Below are 19,861 nucleotides of genomic sequence, written 5' to 3' on the forward strand. Positions count from 1 at the left end.
CTGAGACCATGCTCTCCGGGGCTGTAGACAGCCAGTGATTGAGCATTATGATTATACTAGAGGCCCGGTGCACGAAATTCGTGCACGGAGGGGGATTGTCCCTCAGCCCAGCCTGTACCCTCTCCAATCTGGGACATCCCTCTCACAATCCAGGACTGCTGGCTCCCAACTGCTTGCCTGCCTGCCTTCCTGATTGCCCCTAACTGCTTCTGCCTGCCAGCCTGATCACCCCCTAACCACTCCACTGCCAGCCTGTTTGCCCCCAACTTCCCTCCTCTGCGGGCCTGGTCACCCCTAACTGCCCTCTCCTGCAGGGTTGATCACCTCCAATTGCCCTCCCTTGCAGGCCTGGTCCTTCTCAACTGCCCTCCCTTGCAGGCCGGGTGCCTCCCAACTGCCCTCTCCTGCTGGCCATCTTGTGGTGGCCATATTGTGTCCACATGGGGGCAGCTATATTGTGTGTTGCAGTGATGATCAATCTGCATATTACTCTTTTATTAGATAGGATAGAGGCCTGGTACAGGGGAGGGGGCCAGCTGGTTTGCCCTGAAGGGTGTCCCTGATCAGGGTGGGGTTCCCTTGGGGCGTGGGGCGGCCTGAGCAAGTGGCCTGTGGTGGTTTGCAGGCGGGCCACGCCCCCTGGCAACGCAAGCTGAGGCCCTGGTATCTGGAATTTATTTTCCTTCTACAATTGAAACTTTGTAGCCTGGAGCAGAGCCAAGCCTGGGGTTCCCTCCGAGGCCCGCAGCCGTTTGTGTTGGGGTTATAATTGAAACTTTGTTGCCTTAAGCGGGTGGACCCAGCCAGGGTGTGCGGAAAGCTTTGCTTCCCCTGTTGCCGGGGGCAACCCTGGCCTGCTCTCTCAAGCTCCATTCTGCCGCCATTTGTTTGAATTTGTTTACCTTCTATAATTGAAACTTTGTAGCTTGAGTGGAGGCTTAGGCCTGCAACGGCTGGCAGAAAGCTTGGCTTCCTCTGTTACCTAGGAAACCTTGCTGTCTGTGGCTGTAGCCATCTTGGTTTGGGTTAATTTGCATACTCGCTCTGATTGGATGGTGGGTGTGGCTTGTGGGCGTGGCTTGTGAGTGTGTTGGAGGTATGGTCAATTTGCATATTTGTGTATTATTAGATAGGATTAATGCAGGTCCAAAAAAAAATAATGCAGGTTTATTCCTTCTAGAGAGGAGTTTCTTCTTACATGTGACATTGGCTTAAGGCAGGGGTCCTCAAACTTTTTAAACAGGGGGACAGTTCACTGTCCCTCAGACCGTTGGAGGGCCGGACTATAGTTTAAAAAAAACTATGAACAAATTCCTATGCACACTGCACATATCTTATTTTGAAGTAAAAAAAACAAAACGGCAAAAACACCTGCATGTGGCCCGCGGGCCGTAGTTTGAGGATGCCTGGCTTAAGGACTCATCACTGGTCCCCCAGACGTACATAGGAACTGCCCTTCAGTCTAGAGACTCTTCATACACAATCTTCCTTTCTGCACAGGTGTCAGAGCTGCATGGTCTAAGGGTGCTCCCAGTCATCTCCAGCTCCCCCCTCTTCATGCTACACATGTATTTCTATTGAAACTTTAATCTGGTCTAACTGAAAAACATGGAGCTGTCAATTTCTTACCCTGATATTTTGTAGCCCTTATCAGGCATTCTGGGGAGATGGGTGCCAGGCATGAAAATGTTAGTAAATTTTCCCTTGTCTTTTTGATGTTTGCTTCTTAGTTAAAAACCATTGTTTTATAAGCAAAGTCCTATTGAACTTCTTTTTATCATAGTATCTTTATAAGTACACACTTTCAATCCCAAGGTACGATTATGTGGTTAGCTAAAAAGCCAATAGTACAAATGAAGAAGGTTTGATTTTGGGAACCAGTAAAATCATGTAATTATGAGAAGGGGAAAAAGAGTATAAGAAGAGGGGTTTATACCAGCTATATGTAAGTTAGAAAACATAGGAGAGAGCATGGCATACAATACTTCCACAAAATAAAATAATCCTATATAATAAAAGCCTAATATGCAAATCGACTGAACAGCAAAACAACCAGTGGAACGACCGGTCACTCTGACACGCACTGACCACCAGGGGGCAGACGCTCAATGCAGGAGTTTCCCCCAGCTCATAGGCCCCAGGTCAGCCAAGGCAGGTGCCAGCGGGCCCCCCAATCGCCCCACCGGTTGCCCTTCAGAGGGAGGTGACCGGTGGTGGCAGCGGGGGGCGGGGCTGGTGAATGGGTGGCCCCAGGCCAGCCAAGGCAGGTGCCAGTGGGAGCCCCCTCGATCACCCCATCAGTCGCCCTGCAGATCAGCCCTGATCACCGGCCAGGCCCAGGGACCCTACCCATGCAGGAATTTTGTCCATTGGGCCTCTAGTCTATATATATAAAAGCTTAAGCATCCAAACGACCAGAATGACCGGCCGACCAGTCGCTATGACACGCACTGACCACCAGGGGGCAGACGCTCAATGCAGGAGCTGCCCCCTGGTGGTCAGTGTGCTCCCACAGAAACCTCCCGCAGCCCCCCTCCCCTGCTGGCTGGCCCCCCAGATCAGCCCCAATGGGGGGCCAGCTGGCCAACCTCCCGCAGCCCCTCCCCCCAGGTGGCCAACCTCTCACGGCCCCTCCCCCTGGCCAGCCAACCTCCTGTGGCCCCTCTCCCCCGAGCTGGCCAACCTGCCGCGGGCCCTCTTCCTGGTTGGCCGCCCTCCCCAATAGGCCTTGATCGCCAGCCAGGCTGAGGGACCCCACCCATGCACGAATTCGTGCACTGAGCCTCTAATATACAAATAAATAAGGGAAAAATTACCTCATATGTTGTAGTAAGATTCTGCAGAATTTGAACTTGCCTAGAGGTTCTAGGAAGAGCAGATAAAACCTGGCCACTGGGGAAAAATGAAACAGAATTTTGACGTTAAATAACAAGTAAAAATGAAATAAATTATACTGTTAGGGGCTTTGAGATAATTACAAAAAGGAAACAAACTTTAAATGTTAGAAGAAAAGAGGGTCTTGCTACAGACTATGTGGTGTTAAAAAAAACACACATATACTCACTCATTCTTTCTGTTCCTATGCAATTGCAAAATCAACAGCTCTCTTAAATGGGAGTCAGTTTGCAGAGTGCTTACTCTTTTCCGTGTGTGTGTGTGTGTGTGTGTGTGTGTGTGTGAGTTGATTTTAAAAATTAAATATTTGGTGCAAAGGGAATATTTATGCCAACACTAGCTTATCCTATATAATAAAAGGCTAATATGCAAATTGCCCCCTTGGGAATTCTACCAGGAGTTAGATTGCTTGCTATGATGTATGCTGACCACCAGGGGGCAGCGTGGAACGTGGTGGGTGACCAGCAACGACGGGGGGGGGGGCGCTGAGGGAGTGAGGGAAGGAAGGTAGGGAGGGTGGGAGGCGGGGAACCTGATTGGGCCCTGATCACCAGGCTGGCCTAGGGGACCCTACCCGTGCATAAATTTTATGTACCAGGCCTCTAGTTACATAATAAAATTAATGCCTGTGAAGCCATTACCCCACTTAAGAAATCCAACTTTATTGGTGTCCTTGAAGTTCCCCACCCCTGCTCCCCAGCCACATCCCCAACAGTATCCACTACCCTAAATGTTCACTTTGCTTATTCCCTTGCTTTTCTTTATAGAATGGATTCTTAAACACATGTATGGATTCTTGTATGTGTGGATTCTCAAAATACTCTTACATTTGCTTGATTTAACTATATAAAATGGCATACAATATGTCTTCTTCTGTATCTTGTTTTTTCACTCAACATTGTATTTTCAAGATTACTATTTGTGTTGAAGTACCTAATCATAGTTCATTCATAATTGCAAGAATTTGTCTACAAGTGGAATTGCTATTTCTTCAGGGTATGCACAATTTTAATTTTGTGAGATAGTGTCAAATTATTCCTCAAACTTTTTATATCCATTTGCATTCTCACAAGTAGTGGAAAGGATTTCCCATAGCTCCTCCTCCTTGTTAACATTGATGCTGTATGACTACCTTTTTCAGTCTAATGGTTGTGAAATGGAATCTTCTTGTGATTTTAATTTTAACTTTCTGACTTGCAATGAAGTATAGTTATTTCCAGTAGATTATTCTTTTGTGGCAATAGGCTAGTATAATTTCTTCCTACAGTCTAAATACTAATATTTTTTTAGTTGTATATATTGAAAATATATTCTACCAGGTTGTCTTTTCTCTTTATGATGTATTTTTATCCATCATTTCCTATGGGTTTGTGATATATATATATATCTGTGTGTTAAGAACTCTTTCCCCATCCCTGGGTCATATTCTCCTTTTGTCTTTCTCATTTAAGCTTAATCCATTTGAAAGTTATTTGTTTTGGTGCAATGTAAAGAAGAAATTGAGTTCTTTTTTTTAATTCTTAGCATAATTTATTAATCGTTAATACTTTCCCCAGGCTTCCGCTATGCCAATTCTGCCTTATATAAGTTTTCTTTTTCTTTTTTTAACAGAGATAATGCTGGTTCATCACACCATTTCCTCTTCCTGGGCACACAGAAAAACTGCATTTCCCAGCCTCTCCTGTGTTTGCATTGACACCATGTGCCTTAGTTCTTGACAATGGGAATGTGTGTGGGAGTAGCAGGTGGGAGTCTTCAATACTTATGTTCCCCCTCACCCTGTGGCTAGAAACAAAGAATCCCAAGATATGGAGTTGCAAAATGGAAGCAGCTCAGAACTCCAAGTTGCAAGAGAGCACCAGGGAGAGCCCTGGTGACCTTCAATAACTGATGATATGAATGAGAAATAAACCTGTGTTGTGGCAAGTGAAACTATTTCAGGGTGAACTAGTTATCCATATATAATAAAAGCCTAATATGCTAAGTGTCCGACTGTTTGTTCGACTGTTCGACCAGTTGCTATGATGTGCACTGACCATCAAGGGGCAGATGCTCCAACCGGTAGGTTAGCTTGCTGCTGGGGTCCAGCCAATAAGTACTGGCCAAGATGGGCCCGACATGCCCTAGAGCCCTCCCGTGGTCTCTCCCTGGCCCCAGTAGTGCACCAGTGGGGTCCCTCAGCCTGGCCTGTACCCTTTCTCAATCTGGGACCCCTCAGGGGATGTCAGAGAGCCGGTTTCGGCTCGATCCCCACAGGCCAGGCTGAGGGACCCCACCAGTGCACAAATCTGTGCACCAGGCCTCTAGTTATAGTATAATAAAAGATTTCCCTTGCCAATCCAGTGTGGTCTCTTTCTTGGCTTTTTATTATGTTCCATTGGTTTACTTGTCTATCCTTGTGCCAGAACCACTCATCTTTGTGACTATAGCCTCATATTAAATCTTAACATCCTATAAAACAGGCTCCTACTACTCCTCTTCCATGCCTAGTGCTTTTTAAAGAGCCTTTTGGTTTGATCCTTTGCTTTTCTGCATAATTTTAAAAAATATGCTTGTTATGTTCCATGAAAATTTTGAATTTTGATTAGAATTTTACTCAATTACTAGAGGCCTGGTGTACAGAATTCGTGCATGGAGGGGTGGTCCCCTCAGCCCAGCCTGTACCCTCTCCAATCCGGGACCACTCGGGGTATGTCCGACTGCCGGTTTAGGCCCCATCACGGAGATTGGGCCTAAACCGGCAGTTGGACATCCCTCTCACCATCTGGGACCGCTGGCTCCTAACTGCTCACCTGCCTACCTGCCTGATCACCCCTAACTGCCCCCTTGCCAGCCTGATCACCCCTAATCGCCTCTGCCAGCTAGCCTGATCGCCCATAACTGCCCCACCTGCCGGCCTGGTCACCCCTAACTTCTTCCCGTGGGCCTGGTCACCCTTTACTGCCCCCCCCCCCCACTGGCCTGGTTGCCCCAATTGCCCCCCCACCCCCCGTTCTGGCCTGGTCACCCCAGGCAGCCTACTGTTCAGTCATTTGGTTGTCCCTCACTAACCCCTCTGCTGGCCTGGTTGCCCCACGCAGCCTGCTGTTCGGTTGTCCATCCGGTTGTTTCGGTCGTGATGGCCCCTGGCTTTTTATATATTAGGATATGTAGATCAACAACTTGGGGAGAACTGACATCCTAATGATTATGTTTATAAGTAAATACAGTTGATTTGTCTGTTGGTTTAAGCCTTCTTTAATAGCCTTCAAAAAGTTTTATAATTTTATCAATAAGGATGTTGCACATTTTCATTATATTTATTCAGTATGTTTTTTTTTTCTCTTGTAAATGCTGTAAATACTTTTAATAGTAAATTCTTGCTGAGGTGTTGGAATGATATTGATTTTTCTATCCAGCTCCCTTGGCAATTTTGATCATTTTATTTTATTTTATTTTTTATTTTTTAAAAAATATATTTTATTGATTTTTTACAGAGAGGAAGGGAGAGGGATAGAGAGTTAGAAACATCGATGAGAGAGAAGCACTGATCAACTGCCTGCTGCACACCTCCTACTGGGGATGTGCCTGCAACCAAGGTACATGCCCTTGACTGGAATCGAACCTAGGACCTTTCAGTCCACAGGCCAACACTCTATCCACTGAGCAAACCAGTTAGGGCCAATTTTGATCATTTTAAAGTAGATATTTTATTTTGTTTTTTTCTTCGTAAAAAATCATTACAAATCCACATGCTAAGTTTTGCTTCTTTCATTTCAATGCTTACAGAGTTTTGTTTTGTTTTGTTTCTCCTTGTCTTACTGTAGTGGCTAGGACCTACAGTACAGTGTTGAACAGAAGTATAAATAAAATGCATGATTCATAATTTTTTAAGGAAAACTTACTAATGCTTCACCATTAGAATGCTTATTGTAGGGTTTTGGTAGGTGCCTCTTAGCAGTGTAAAGAAGTTTCCTTTTACTCTTTTATGAGTTTTTATCATAAATGAGTGTGGATTTTATCATATTTTTTTATGAGAAGAGCATAGGGGCTTTCTGGTTTAATCTCTGAATGAGGTGGGTTACATTAACAGTTTTTTTTAACTTAACACTTGATTCAATTTGTTCTTTCACCTTTGCTTTATTATATTTCTTTCTGCCTTGTAATGCTTACTAGAGCTATGAGGAATGCTTAGTTATTCTTGCAAAGCCAAGGTAATACATCAGTGTGAATCAACATGGATCAATACTGGTTACACATGTCACTTAACCAGGAAGGAAAGACTTGTTTAGTAAATTTTCTCATACTTGCAGCTCTCTTGCCAGTGAGGGAGATTTGGGTAAAGAGAGAATAGAATGACCATGACAAATAAATTGACAAGAAATAACTAAAATATTTGAAATGGTTGCATGAGGATTATTTGTCATGGTCATTGCTAATCTTTTTTTTTAAAATCACAATTTCTGTTTGGACTTTCTCCCAATTTTCTTGACATATTTAGTTTATAGTTCTGTTTTCTGAGAATAATTGTATTTACCATTGAATGAGTGTTAGTAGTCTTTATATGCATGGGATTCAATGTTTTCATGCTTCTTCTATTGTTTCTAATTTATAAAGCAACGTATCTTTGTGGATAAGAAAAAAGGAGAGAGAATGGAAGCAGTGAGGTGAAAAATTGCAGATATATGTGGGATTTGTTAACAGCAACAGCATTCTCAAGTTTCTAGCATATTTTTAAGTAACTATTTTATTTAAATTAAAATTACGCTATGTTGGTGGAATTTGCCAGAGGGGGCCTCATTAATTAACTTGAAGAGTGTTTTATTTTTGGATAAATACTGGTCTTGAAATGTGAGGGTAAATAATTTTTAAATCAGAAGGGAAATGTTTTGCTCCTGCTTTACTTAAAACTAATTTTAGACTTTGAATCCAGTCAAGATGGGGAAATAGGAACCAAGTTTACTCTCCTGCCTAAAACAACTAAAAAAAAATTGATTATGTATAAAAATGCACTTAATAAATTGAATACCAACAACTAATGCAACATTTTATCCAGGATTGGATCTTAGGACAGAAAAAGAACATTTGTGGAAAAAGTGGTGTTTACTAGTAATAATGTACAATGTTGTTTTTTTTATTTTTGACAAATATATTATCTTATATAATAAAAGGCTAATATGCAAATCGACTGAATGGCGGAACAACCAGTTGCTATGACGTGCACTGAGGACCAGGCGGCAGATGCTCAATGCAGGAGCTGCCCCTTGGTTGTCAGTGCACTCCCACAGGGGGAGCACCACTTAGCCAGAAGCCAGGCTCATGGCTGGCAAGCACAGCAGCGGTGGTGGGAGCCTCTTCTGCCTCTGCAGCAGTCGGACATCCCCTGAGGGCTCCTGGACTGCGAGAGGGTGCAGGCCCGGCTGAGGGACCCCCCCCCCCCCCGAGTGCACGAATTTTGTGCACCGGGCCTCTAGTGGTAATATAAAATGCTAATGTAAGGAAAACTGGGTAAAGAGTATACAGAAACTCTGGATGACAGCTGGGGCCTTCCTTCATTCCCCGCCACCCCCTGGTGGTCAGCGCATGTCATAGTGAGTGATCAAACTCCCAGTCTCCCGGTTGAACTCCCGAGGGGACACTTTGCATATTAGGCTTTTATATATATATAGATTATTCATAATAACAATAGCTGGAAATCATATGAATGCTTATCAGTAATAGAATATTGGTAGTGCCTCCACATCCTAGAATGTTTTCTAGCCATTATAAAGAATGAGATAGATTTATAATAGTTAACTTGGGGAAGATTTACATCATGTACTAAGGAAGATAAGCAAGAATCAAGTGGAAAACTCTATGAAATATTACCCCATTTTTGTAATATAAATAAATTAGAAAGAACAAGGAAAATTGTATGTGTTAAAAGCAGGAGAAAAGTTATAAATGAATAAACAGCACATTGTTAACATTGATTTGGATAGTGGAGAATGGCAATTGATGGACTGGGTAGATGAGGAAAGGGAGGAGCAAATAAGGTTGTTTTAAAAAGAAAACAGGGGTGAGGGCATGAGTGGGGGGTTTGGGGGGTAATGGGGGGATAAGGACACACATGTAATACCTTATTCAATAAATAAATTAAAAAAAGAAAGGTCTCTACAGTTCTGATAGGAGAGATGACATTCAACTAATGTAAAACTATACATGGGTATATACAAATATATAACGAAATGCATAAAAGAATGATCACTAAAATGTTAACTATGTTTTCTCAAGGTGATGAAATTTTAGTGTTATTTTTTCTCCCTAATATTATACTTTTCCATATTATTTACTTTCTAAAATTTAGTTTTTTAACCAAAAAGGTCTCTTATTGTATTTAGTCAAGAAAAAATACTATTATAAAGCTACTCTGACTATGAAAAAGCCATTCTTGAGCTTCTCATGATACTGGTGACCTTCTCCTTAAGCATAATCTTTATGGTTTTCAAATGTTCTCTGAGCCCATCAGTGGAGCATAGCCTTTTATTGTACTAGTATTTTCACTCTAGCATGCCCTATTCTAGGAATTTTTTGATCCCCTTTCTTGCCATCTGCTGCAAGAGTTCTGACACTTGTAGTCCACTTAGTGCAGGCCATTGTTTTCTCCAAGCTTCCAAAAACCATTGAACAGCAGTTAACACCACCTACCTCTCAAGGATCTAACTAGAATGTTAAATCTTGTGTGATGGGTGAGTGCACCTCCTTAGGATTATAGCCTCAATTCTTTATTAACATACTCAACATTTTCATAGCTATATTATATCATGACTTAACCCTAGCTGTTGGTTTGGAGATTGGATAGGGAAGTTGGAATAGATCCTGAGGGCTGACAGTAGGAAATGACATTACAGAACTGAGCTCCCCAATAGCATCAGAGGTAACAAGATTGCTACATAATAGAAGCCAGGTGGCAGTGCTTAACTGCCAGTTAACAAATTGGGCACAATTATTGTAATGAGCAGCAAGGTAAGAGTGGCAGCCAGAGAGGGACGTGATATATAGAAGGCTATAGTTAAAGAGAACACAGAGTTCTTAGGGGCAAGATAGATGGGAAGCCAACAAAAGCGTTGCTCAACCTTTACAATAAAAATAAATCAAGAATGGATAATGAGGAAGCTAAGGATAGCTATTCCTATCCATTGCCCAGTTTCCAGACCTGATCCAGAATCTGTTGCCTGAAGGAGGAGTCAGGTCTCCACCAGGGAAGACCCTGCAACAGCATAGAAAGGATACATGATCATGACTTCCTCAGTATTTTCCCAAAGGGACCTATGGCAATTTACTTAGGAAAATGCACATTGGGAAAAGGGGATTACTCAAGCATTTTGAGGTCTTTTGGATTCAGGGTCTAAGCTGACACTGAAACATGGAGACCTGGAGCCATAGTCTAAGTCCAGCTGATAGTAGAATCACTGGGTCCATGGATTCCCCTCATGATCATTTCTCTGTGTACTTGAAATGGCCATACTTGGTAGTTGGAAAAAAACCCATATTGGGTTCTTGCCTATAAAGTAAGAGCTATCATAGTTAGAAAAGCCTAAAGGTGAAACTGTCCACCCCACCCCTGCCAGAAGCCAATTCCAGCATGTCATAATTGCAAGAATTTCATCAAAAGGTTGATGGAACTTGGGGACTCAACAAGGGCTGAGTCACATATGTTGTCACCTGTTGGGAATGGCTGAAGGCATTTTCCCAAACCTGAAAAGGATGCATTAAATGGATTGTTTGCTGCCAGACAGCTCAGGACATCTTAATCTACATATTATTGCATCCTACTGGCCAAACACCTGAACAACCGTAGGCTATTTCCCAATCTGACAATGGATTCTGTAGACGAAACCCTACCCTTTGAAGTGTATATCTCCACCTTGCCTTAGGACAATTTGTGTTAATAAAAAGCAAGGGGTCCTGAGACAAGGAGAACTTAGTTTCTTTAGCTAGGCTCCTCGGATCCCCAATGCCTTTCAAAATTATCTTTTGTCTCTGGACTCTTACTTAAGTTACACACAGCCTTTCTCCAGATTGCTAAACCCTTCTTAATGATGGAACAAGAACCCCGGCACACCCCCACCCCACCCCCACCCCTTCACAGCCAAGATAGCAAATTATAAAAAAAAATGCATCTGGAGGAAATGGCAGGTATAAGTACCACTCTCAAAGACCTAAAGATATAGTGATGGTGGTTCCCATCAAATTCACTTTCAATTCACCAATCTGGCTCCCACAAAAACCAAATGGATCCTAGAAGATGACAATGAATAATCAAACTCAACCAAGTAGGAATCCCAGTTATAGTGACTGTACTCAATGTGGTATCTTTGCTGAACAGGGCCTCAGGTGTGTATTGTATTTAGCTGTTGAACTGGCCATCCCTTTCAGAAAAAAAACAAACATCAGAACAGTTCATACCCACTTGGGACAGACACCAATATATATTTACAGTTTTGCTTCAAACTTAGATTAACTTTCCCACTATATGTAATAATATAGTCAAAGAGAACTAGCCTTTATGTATATATCAGTCTACTATATCAGTGTCATCATATGAATCATGGATCAGATGAGCAAGAAGTGGTAAGTGCATTGGAGGTCTTAGTAACACACATTTTCAAGAGTGGGCAAAAAATACCATAGAGATTCAGGGTCTGCCACACTAGAAACATTATAGGGTCTAGTCGCCTGGGATAGGATGGGAAATCCCTTTCAAAATAATGAATAGACTCTTCTCCAAAGAGGACATACAGATGGCCAATATATATATGTAAAAATGCTCAATGCCACTAATCAGAGAGGTGAAAATTAAAATGACAATGAGGTATCACCTCACACCTGCCAGAATGGCTACCATCAATAAATCGACAAACAACAACTGCTGTTGAGGATGTGGAGAAAAGGGAACCCTAGTGCATTGCTGGTGGGAATTCAGACTGGTGCAGCTACTATGGAAAACAGTATGGAGTTTCCTGAAAAAATAAAAAATGGAATTGCTGTTTGATCCAGCGATACCATTTCTGGGAATATATACTAAGAATCCCAAAATACAAATCAGAAAGAATATATGCACCCTATGTTCATAGCAGCATTATTTACAATAGCTAAGATATGGAAACAGCCCAATGTCCATCAGTAGATAAGTGGATAAAAGAGCTATGGTACATTTATGCAATGGAATACTATGTGGCTAAAAAAGGGAGGATCTCTTACTCTTTGAGACAGCATAAAGGGACCTGGAGAGTATTATACTAAGTGAAATAATCCAGTCAGAGAAAGACAAGTATCCTCATGACCTCACTTACATGTGGAATCTAATCAACAATATAAACTGATGAACAAAATAGGTCCAGAGGCATGTATACATGGGACAGACTGACAGATCTCAGAGGGAAGGGTAGTAGGTGGGATGGTAAGAGATTAACTGAATAACTTATCCTACCTAATAATAGACAAATATGCAAATTGACCGTACCTTCGCTATGCCCATGATTGGCCAGGAGGCGCGGGGGGGGCGGGACTCGGGGTGGCCGGGGTAGCTGATTGGGCCGGCGGGACGCTGAGCTGCGTCGCCAGCAGCGGCATGAGCTCAGCGTCTGCGCCATATCTATGCTGCGGCACAGAAGGGGCCTCTGGGGCAGTGAGCTGATGTCCCGTTGCGCGGACCATCAAAAGTGTGGGAGCTGGGTGCCTGTCCGCTCAGGCTGCAGGCCTTTCAGAAGCCTCCGCCACGCCTGAGGCTTCTGAAAGGCCTGGTGCACCAGTGATCGAAAGCAAAAGCGTGGGAGCTGGGTGCCTGTCCGCTCAGGCACCAGGCCTTTCAGAAGCCTCCGGCGCCTGGTGCACCAGCGGACAGGCACCCAGCATCCCGTGATTGAAAGCGAAAGCGTGTAGGGGACCCTACACGTGCATGATTCAATCATGCACTGGGCCTCTAGTATCTATATATGCATAACCCATGAACACAGACAAGAGTGTGGGGAAGGCCTAAGGTGGAGTGGGAGAGGATGAATGGGGGCAAAGAGAGGGATAGGGGATATCTGTAATAATACAAATAAAAAAATAACAGATGAATGATTGCATCTCAACCTCCCATGCTAAAGAAGGGAGCACAATTCTTGGTGGGTCTCTTGGGTTCTGAATATAGCTCACTTGGAAATACTGCTTCAAGACATATATTGGATGACAAAAAAGATTACCATTTTGTGAGAGGCCCAGAACAAAAAAGTTCAGACTGTGGTGCAAGAGCCCTCATACCATATGGGATCAGAGGCATCTGTGGTGGGAAAAGATGCCATTTGGAGGTTTTGGCATGTCTTAATAGAAGAATCACAATGTAGGCACCTAGAGCAAGGCCATGACATCTACAGTGGAGAATCATATATTTAAAAAAAAAATAATTCCTGGCAGCTATTGGGCCATAATATAGACAGAATGCCTAACCATGGGACAACAAGTGGTCATGGGACCAGTCTCACCCACCATGATCTGGGCTTTGTCATATTTATTGTGGTAGGTAGTCTAATGTTCATGCCCCATTCCCTAGAATAATTGAATTTGTTACCTTACATGACAAAAGTGACTTTGCAAAGGTGACTAAGGTAAGGATTTTAAAATGGCAAGATTATGTTGGATTATCAATGGTTTCACAAAGATCCTTAAAAGTGGAAAAGGGAGACAGAAGGAGATTTGATCTATGAAGAGGTCAAAGTGAACCTTCAATCAGCACCATTCCTCGAGGAGACCAGGCAACCACATGGTGACAAAGTGACTACATCAGTTGCCTTCCACTATGGGTCTAGGTTTGCCTCTTCTGCCTTCAAAGCCTTAGTCAGCATCATGATATAAGGGCTTACATAGTGTATGATCCATGGACACAGCATCCCACATAATATTTTATCAGGTCAAGAGATCCACTTTTCAAAATATTGTGCACATTACCATGGAATCCACTGTGCATATCACATACCACATAACTCAAAAACTACTAGCTTGATACAGCATTTAGAATAGCTTATTGAAAGATCAGCTGAGGTGCTAGCTTGGAAAGGGGCAACATCCTCTAGGATACAGTATATACTTTAAATCAATAACATATAGTTCTGTGTCTGCACTAGGTAGAATACATGGTTCCAGGAATCAAGTTGGATTTACCATCATTCCGAGTTGACCCATGTAGGGAAATTTTACTTTCAATTTACAAATACCCTATCTAATAAAAGAGTAATATGAAAATTGACTGTCACTCCAACACACAAGATGGCTGCCCCCATGTGGACACAAGATGGCCACCACAAGATGGCCAGCAGGGGAGGGCAGTTGGGAGGGACCAGGCCTGCAAGGGAGGGCAGTTGGGGGTGATCAGGCCAGCAGAGGAGGGAAGTTGGGGACGACAGGGCCTGCAGGGAAGGGAAGTTGGGAAGGACCCAGGCCTGCAGGGGAGGGCAGTTAGGGGCAAACAGGCTGGCAGGGGAGCAGTTAGGCATCAATCAGGCTGGCAGGGGAGTGGTTAGGGGGTGATCAGGCTGGCAGGCAGAAGCGGTTAGGGGCAATCAGGAAGGCAGGCAGGCGAGCAGTTGGGAGCCAGCAGTCCTGGATTGTGAGAAGGATGTCCGATGGCCCATTTAGGCCCAATCCTATTGGAGGGACCAGGCCTGTCCCAAGAGAAGAATCACAATGTAGGCACCTATTGGGATCAGGCCTAAATGGGCTGTCGGACATCCCTTGAGGGGTCCCAGATTGGAGAGGGTACAGGCTGGGCTGAGGGACACACACCCCGTGCATGAATTTCATGCACTGGGCCTCTAGTGTGTTCTATAATTTTAAAAGTCCTGGTTCCCAGAGGAAAAATCTTTCCACAAGACATATAGAGTTCTATTAAACTGAAAGCTCTTGCTGCTACACAATATTTCTGTCTCCATGTGCCAAGAGATGATCAGAAAGGAGAGGAGTTACCTTGCTGGAAGGGGCAATTGACCTTGGTCATCAGGAGGATATTAAGGGTTGCATTCACACAGTGAAGGTGGCAGGCAAGAATATGATTGGCTATCAGATAATAAACTTAGACATTCTGTGATATTCCCTTGTCCAATTTCTTTATATGTTGACAAATGCAGCAGCCATGGACCAAGAGGGCATGGTGATTGGGGCCTCAAACCCTGGAGAGCTGCAGGCCTGTGTTATCTCACCAGGTAGGCCACCTAGACCAGGATAGGTACTGACAATGAGAAAACAGAATGGGTGGTAGAAAAGGGGAATGATGAGTATTGGCTAGGCTCTCAAGACTTGCTATAGCTGTAGGGACTGTAGTTAATTCCACTAATGTTTCTCTTCTATGTTTCATTCAGGAAAAGAGACCAACCAGAATCCAAAAGCGTATTTTATGAAACAGATTGTTCTGAGTAACACAAGGTGTGACTATATAGTAGATGCCATGTGTGCTTCCCTGGATGGGTACCTGGGAAGGATAGGTGCTAGTTCTTCTTTGAATGTTTAGTAACATTTACTTGTGGAGCCATCTGGTCCAGTACTTTTGTTTGTTGGGATTTTTCTGATTACTGCTTCAATTTCACTAGTTGTAATCTGTTTATCAGATTCTCTGATTATTCTTGATTCAGTTTGGAAGATTTTATGTTTCTAGGAATGTATTCATTTCATTCAGATTGCACAATTTGTTGGTCTATAGTTGTGTATAATATCCTATCTAATAAAAGAGTAATATGCAAATTAACCATCACTCTGCTACACCACAAGCCACACCCACACCCACCAGCCAATCAGGAGCAAATATGCAAATAAACCCAATCAAGATGGCTATGGCCACAGAGAGCCGGAGGGAGGCTTGGGTTTCCCCATCAATGGAGGAAGCCAAGCTTTCTGCCTGCCCTTGCCGGCCTAGGCCTCCACTCAAGGCTACAAAGTTTCAATGATAGAAGATACACAAATCCCAACAGAAATGGCTGCCGCCACGGAGCAAGCAGAAGGCTTGGCTCCACTCCAGGCTACAAAGTTTCAATTGTAGAAGATAAATAAACCCCAGATACCAGGGCCTCCACTTGGGTTGACAGGGGGCGTGGTCGGCCTGCAAACCACCACAGGCCCCTCGCCCAAGCTGCCCTACACCCCAAGGGAACCCCCACCCTGATCCAGGACATCCTTCAGGGCAAACCAGCCGGCCCCCACCTGTGCACCAGGCCTCTATCCTATCTAATAAAAGAGTAATATGCAGATTGACCATCACTCCAACACACAAGATGGCTGCCCTCATGTGGTCAAAGATCCTGCCCCCATGTGGACACAAGATGGTTGCCACAAGATGGCCAGCAGGGGAGGGCAGTTGGGAGGGACCAGGCCTGCAAGGGAGGGCAGTTGGGGGTCAACAAGCCTGCAGGGGAGGGCAGTTAGGGGTGACCAAGCTGGCAGAGGAGGAAAGTTGGGGGTGACCAGGCCTGCAGGGAAGGGCAGTTGGGAGGGACCCAGGCCTGCAGGGGAGAGCAGTTGGGGGGGACCAGGCCTGCAGGGGAGAGCAGTTAGGGGTGACCAGGCTTTCAGGGGAGGGCAATTAGGTGTGACCAGGCCTGCAGGGGAGGGCAGTTAGGGGCAAACAGGCTGGCAGGGGAGCAGTTAGGCATCAATCAGGCTGGCAGGGGAGTGGTTAGGGGATGATCAGGCTGGCAGGCAGAAGCGGTTAGGGGCAATCAGGAAGGCAGGCAGGTGAGCAGTTGGGAGCCAGCAGTCCTGGATTGTGAGAGGGATGTGGGTGCAGGCTGGGCTGAAGGACACCCCCCCCCCCCCGTGCATGAATTTCATGTACCGGGCCTCTAGTTTTCTCATAATTCTTTGTATTGTTTTGGTGTCAATTGTTACTTCTCTTTGATTTATTTAGGTCCTTCTTTTTACTTGATGAGTCTGGTTAAAGGTATGCCAATCTTGTTTATATTTCCGAAGAACAAGCTCTTGGTTTCAATGATATTTTATGTTACTATTTTAAAAATATATTGTTATTGATTTCAGAGAGGAAGGAAGAGGGAGAGAGAGAGAGAGAGAGAGAGAGAGAGAGAGAGAGAGAGAGAGAGAGAGACAGGGATAGAAACATCAATGATGAGAGAGAATTATTGATTAGCTGCCTCCTGCATGCCCCCTATTGGGGATTGAGCCACTCCCTTCTAGCTTGAAGTGTTTCTGTTGAGAAATCAGCTGACAGTCTTATGAGAGATCCTTTGTAGGTAACTAACTGTCTTTCTCTTGATGCTTTTAAGATTCTCTCTTTGTCTTTAACCTGTACCATTTTAATTATGATGTCTTGATGTAGGGCTCTTTGGGTTCATCTTGTTTGGGACTCCTTGTACTTCCTGGATTTGTGTGTCTTTTTCCTTCACTAGGTCAGGGAAGTTTTTGATCATTATTTCTTCAAATAGATTTTCAATCCCTTGCTCTCTTTCTTCTCCTTGTACCCCTTTGATGAAGATGTTGTTATGCTTCATGTTGTCCTAAAGGTCCCTTAAACTATCCTCATTTAATTTTTTTTTTATTTTTGCAGCTCTGATTAGGTGTTTGTTTCTCATTTGTGTTCCAAATTGCTGATTTGATCATCTGCTACATCCAACCTATAGTTTATTCCTTCCAGTGTATTCTTTATTTTAGATATTGTGTTCTCCATTTCTGACTGGTCTTTTCTATATGGTTTCTATGTTCGTTTTCATGCTGTTGAAAAAGCATCACTTTGATCTCTATATTTGATAAATTGCTTGCCTCCATGTCATTTATTTATTTATTTTTCCTCTGGAGCTTTCTCCTCTTCTTTCATTTGGGGCATATTTCTTTGTCTCCCCATTTTGACTGCCTTTTTGTTTCTATGTAATAGGTAAATTTGCTCTGATTCCCAGCCTTTGTATGGCAGTCTTATGTGGTAAGTGTCCTTTGAGGTCCAGTGGTGCAGTCTCCTTGATCTCCTGAGCTGGGTGCTCCAAGAATGTGCCTTGTGTGGGTTATGTGGGCCCTCCTGTTGTGATTGAGTCTCATTGTTATTGGCCCATTCATGTGTCAAATTGACCTTCATGCTAACTGTGGCACTCAACCCCAATCACGGCATCCATGCTGCTATGTAGGTGCTGACCACACAAAACAGATTTCAGCTCAGCAGTGTTTGGTGCTTGCCAAGATCTCCAATTGGATATGCTGCTTGTGAAGCATATTGGATCCTGTTCTGATATTGTCTGAAGCTGGCCACTGGTGTGTTGATTCTGGCCCTTTGGGAAGTAACTCTGGTGCAGGCCACAGTCAGATGCTGTCTGTGACAGTCCCCTGGCAACTTGTTTGGAGCTACAAGTTTTCCATAGTTTGTGGTTGCCTCTGCTGGGCCTGTGTGCTCCCAGAAAGGACCAAGCTGTGCACCAAGACTGTTTTTTACTAGCACTGGACCCAGGGTCAGTTCAGCAAAAATCCCAAGGCACCCCAATATCCTCCTTTGTTTGCCAGCTGCCTGTTAGTTTCAGTCACTGAAAGAGCCTCTGACAGTACTTGAGTTGCCTGAGGGAGTTCACAGTGAGTCACCAGGTAGGGGTGAGTAGTGTTCACCAGACTGAAAGAGATTAAAATTCAGTTTCAGTTCTGGTCTAAGGCCACTCAGCAAATGTCCCAGGTATACCAAGTTTAGCTGCCACCTGCTGGGTGCTCTCACACCTTTGTGTTGGGGTGGGGTCTCAGGGAGTCATCAGAGTGAGGCCAGCAGAGTTTTTCAGGCCCAAACAGACCAATATTTGGTGATGTGAAGGCAGGGCTCTGCTCCTGTTGGGCTTGCAAGGGAATAATGGTCCCTGTCCTTGAGCTGCTCTACTCAGTCTGTCTCATATTTTGTGGAGAGCCCAAGCTCAGCAGGGTGGGGCCTCTAGGAGTTGGGAGGATGAGGCTAGTGAATCTCCCATGAGGGGGAGGTGCTGGTCAGGCTTCAGAGAAAGTGGGGATTGCGTTCCTCACCAGAGATCCACACAACTCAATCTGTCCCAGATTTTGCCCAGCCTTCAGCAGGGTGGAACCACCAAAAGTTGGGTAAGTGGGTCTGCTAAGAGCCCAGAGGGTGAGGCTAGCAGATCACCCATGAGGGAAAAATGCTAATCAGGTTCACAGGAAAGTGGAGGAAATGGCTCCTGCCCCTATGCCACACAACCCAGCTACTGATACCCCTTGAGTCTGCCCAAACCTCTACACCCCATCCAAGGCAGCAGACTCCTCAGCAGAGCATAAGCTCTGTAGGGTGGGGCTATTGCTTTCCCCCAGGCTGATGGCCTATGTGCTCCACCCAAGAAAGATGACATCTGTGGTATGGGAGAGGGACTCAGCACAGGGTCCTGGCAGCTGTCCCTTCAGCTCTCTCCCCAGAGACACAAACACCAGTCTCTGCTCACACAGCTCTAGTCCACTCTGCCCTCCCTCTGCTGGAGCCCAGGGTGAGTGAAAAACATTTTGTGTGTTGGCCCTTTAAGAGATTGCCTGTGTCTTTAGTGGACTCCTGTCTCTCCCTGGTGGACAGAAACCCTGCTGATTTTTACAGCCAAATGTTATGTGGGTGCTTCTTTCTGGCTCTGGTGCTCTGGACTGGAAAGCTCAGCTTGGTTTTGAGACCCCATACTTCTCAGGGGAACCCCCTCCCCACACACACACACAGCTGAGCTATTCTCCCTCCATAACCTAGGCTGCCCATGGGAGCAGGGCCAGCCTCCTTCTCATCTCCACCCTTTCCACAAGTCTAGATGTGGCTTTCTCTGTAAATCCTTGGTTATAAGAATTCTCTGCAGGCCTTCACCAGGTAACTCAGTTGGATAAAGTGTTGTCCTGATATGCTAAGGTTGTGGGTTCAATCCCTGTTAAAGGTATAAAAAAAATCAATCAATGAATGCATAAATAAGTGGAACAACAAATAGATGTTTTCCTTTCTTTCTCCCCCTTCCTCTCTCTCCCT

General features: G+C 44.5%; 1 protein-coding gene across 2 annotated transcripts in view; it reads right to left on the reverse strand.

Moving 5' to 3' along the window:
- The window catches only part of CPB2 (carboxypeptidase B2), a gene marked incomplete at both ends in the record, with an annotated part of 66,885 nt that overhangs the window by 39,137 nt on the left and 7,887 nt on the right, over positions 1-19,861 (reverse strand). For both annotated transcript variants that reach the window (XM_079778553.1, XM_079778552.1), the window contains one exon: positions 2,817-2,892. In XM_079778553.1, coding sequence (XP_079634679.1) covers positions 2,817-2,892 — 76 coding nt within the window. The remainder of the gene's footprint in view (positions 1-2,816; positions 2,893-19,861) is intronic.

Source organism: Cnephaeus nilssonii, assembly GCF_951640355.1.
Source record: "Cnephaeus nilssonii genome assembly, chromosome: 8".
Classification (NCBI taxonomy): Eukaryota; Metazoa; Chordata; class Mammalia; order Chiroptera; family Vespertilionidae; genus Cnephaeus; species Cnephaeus nilssonii.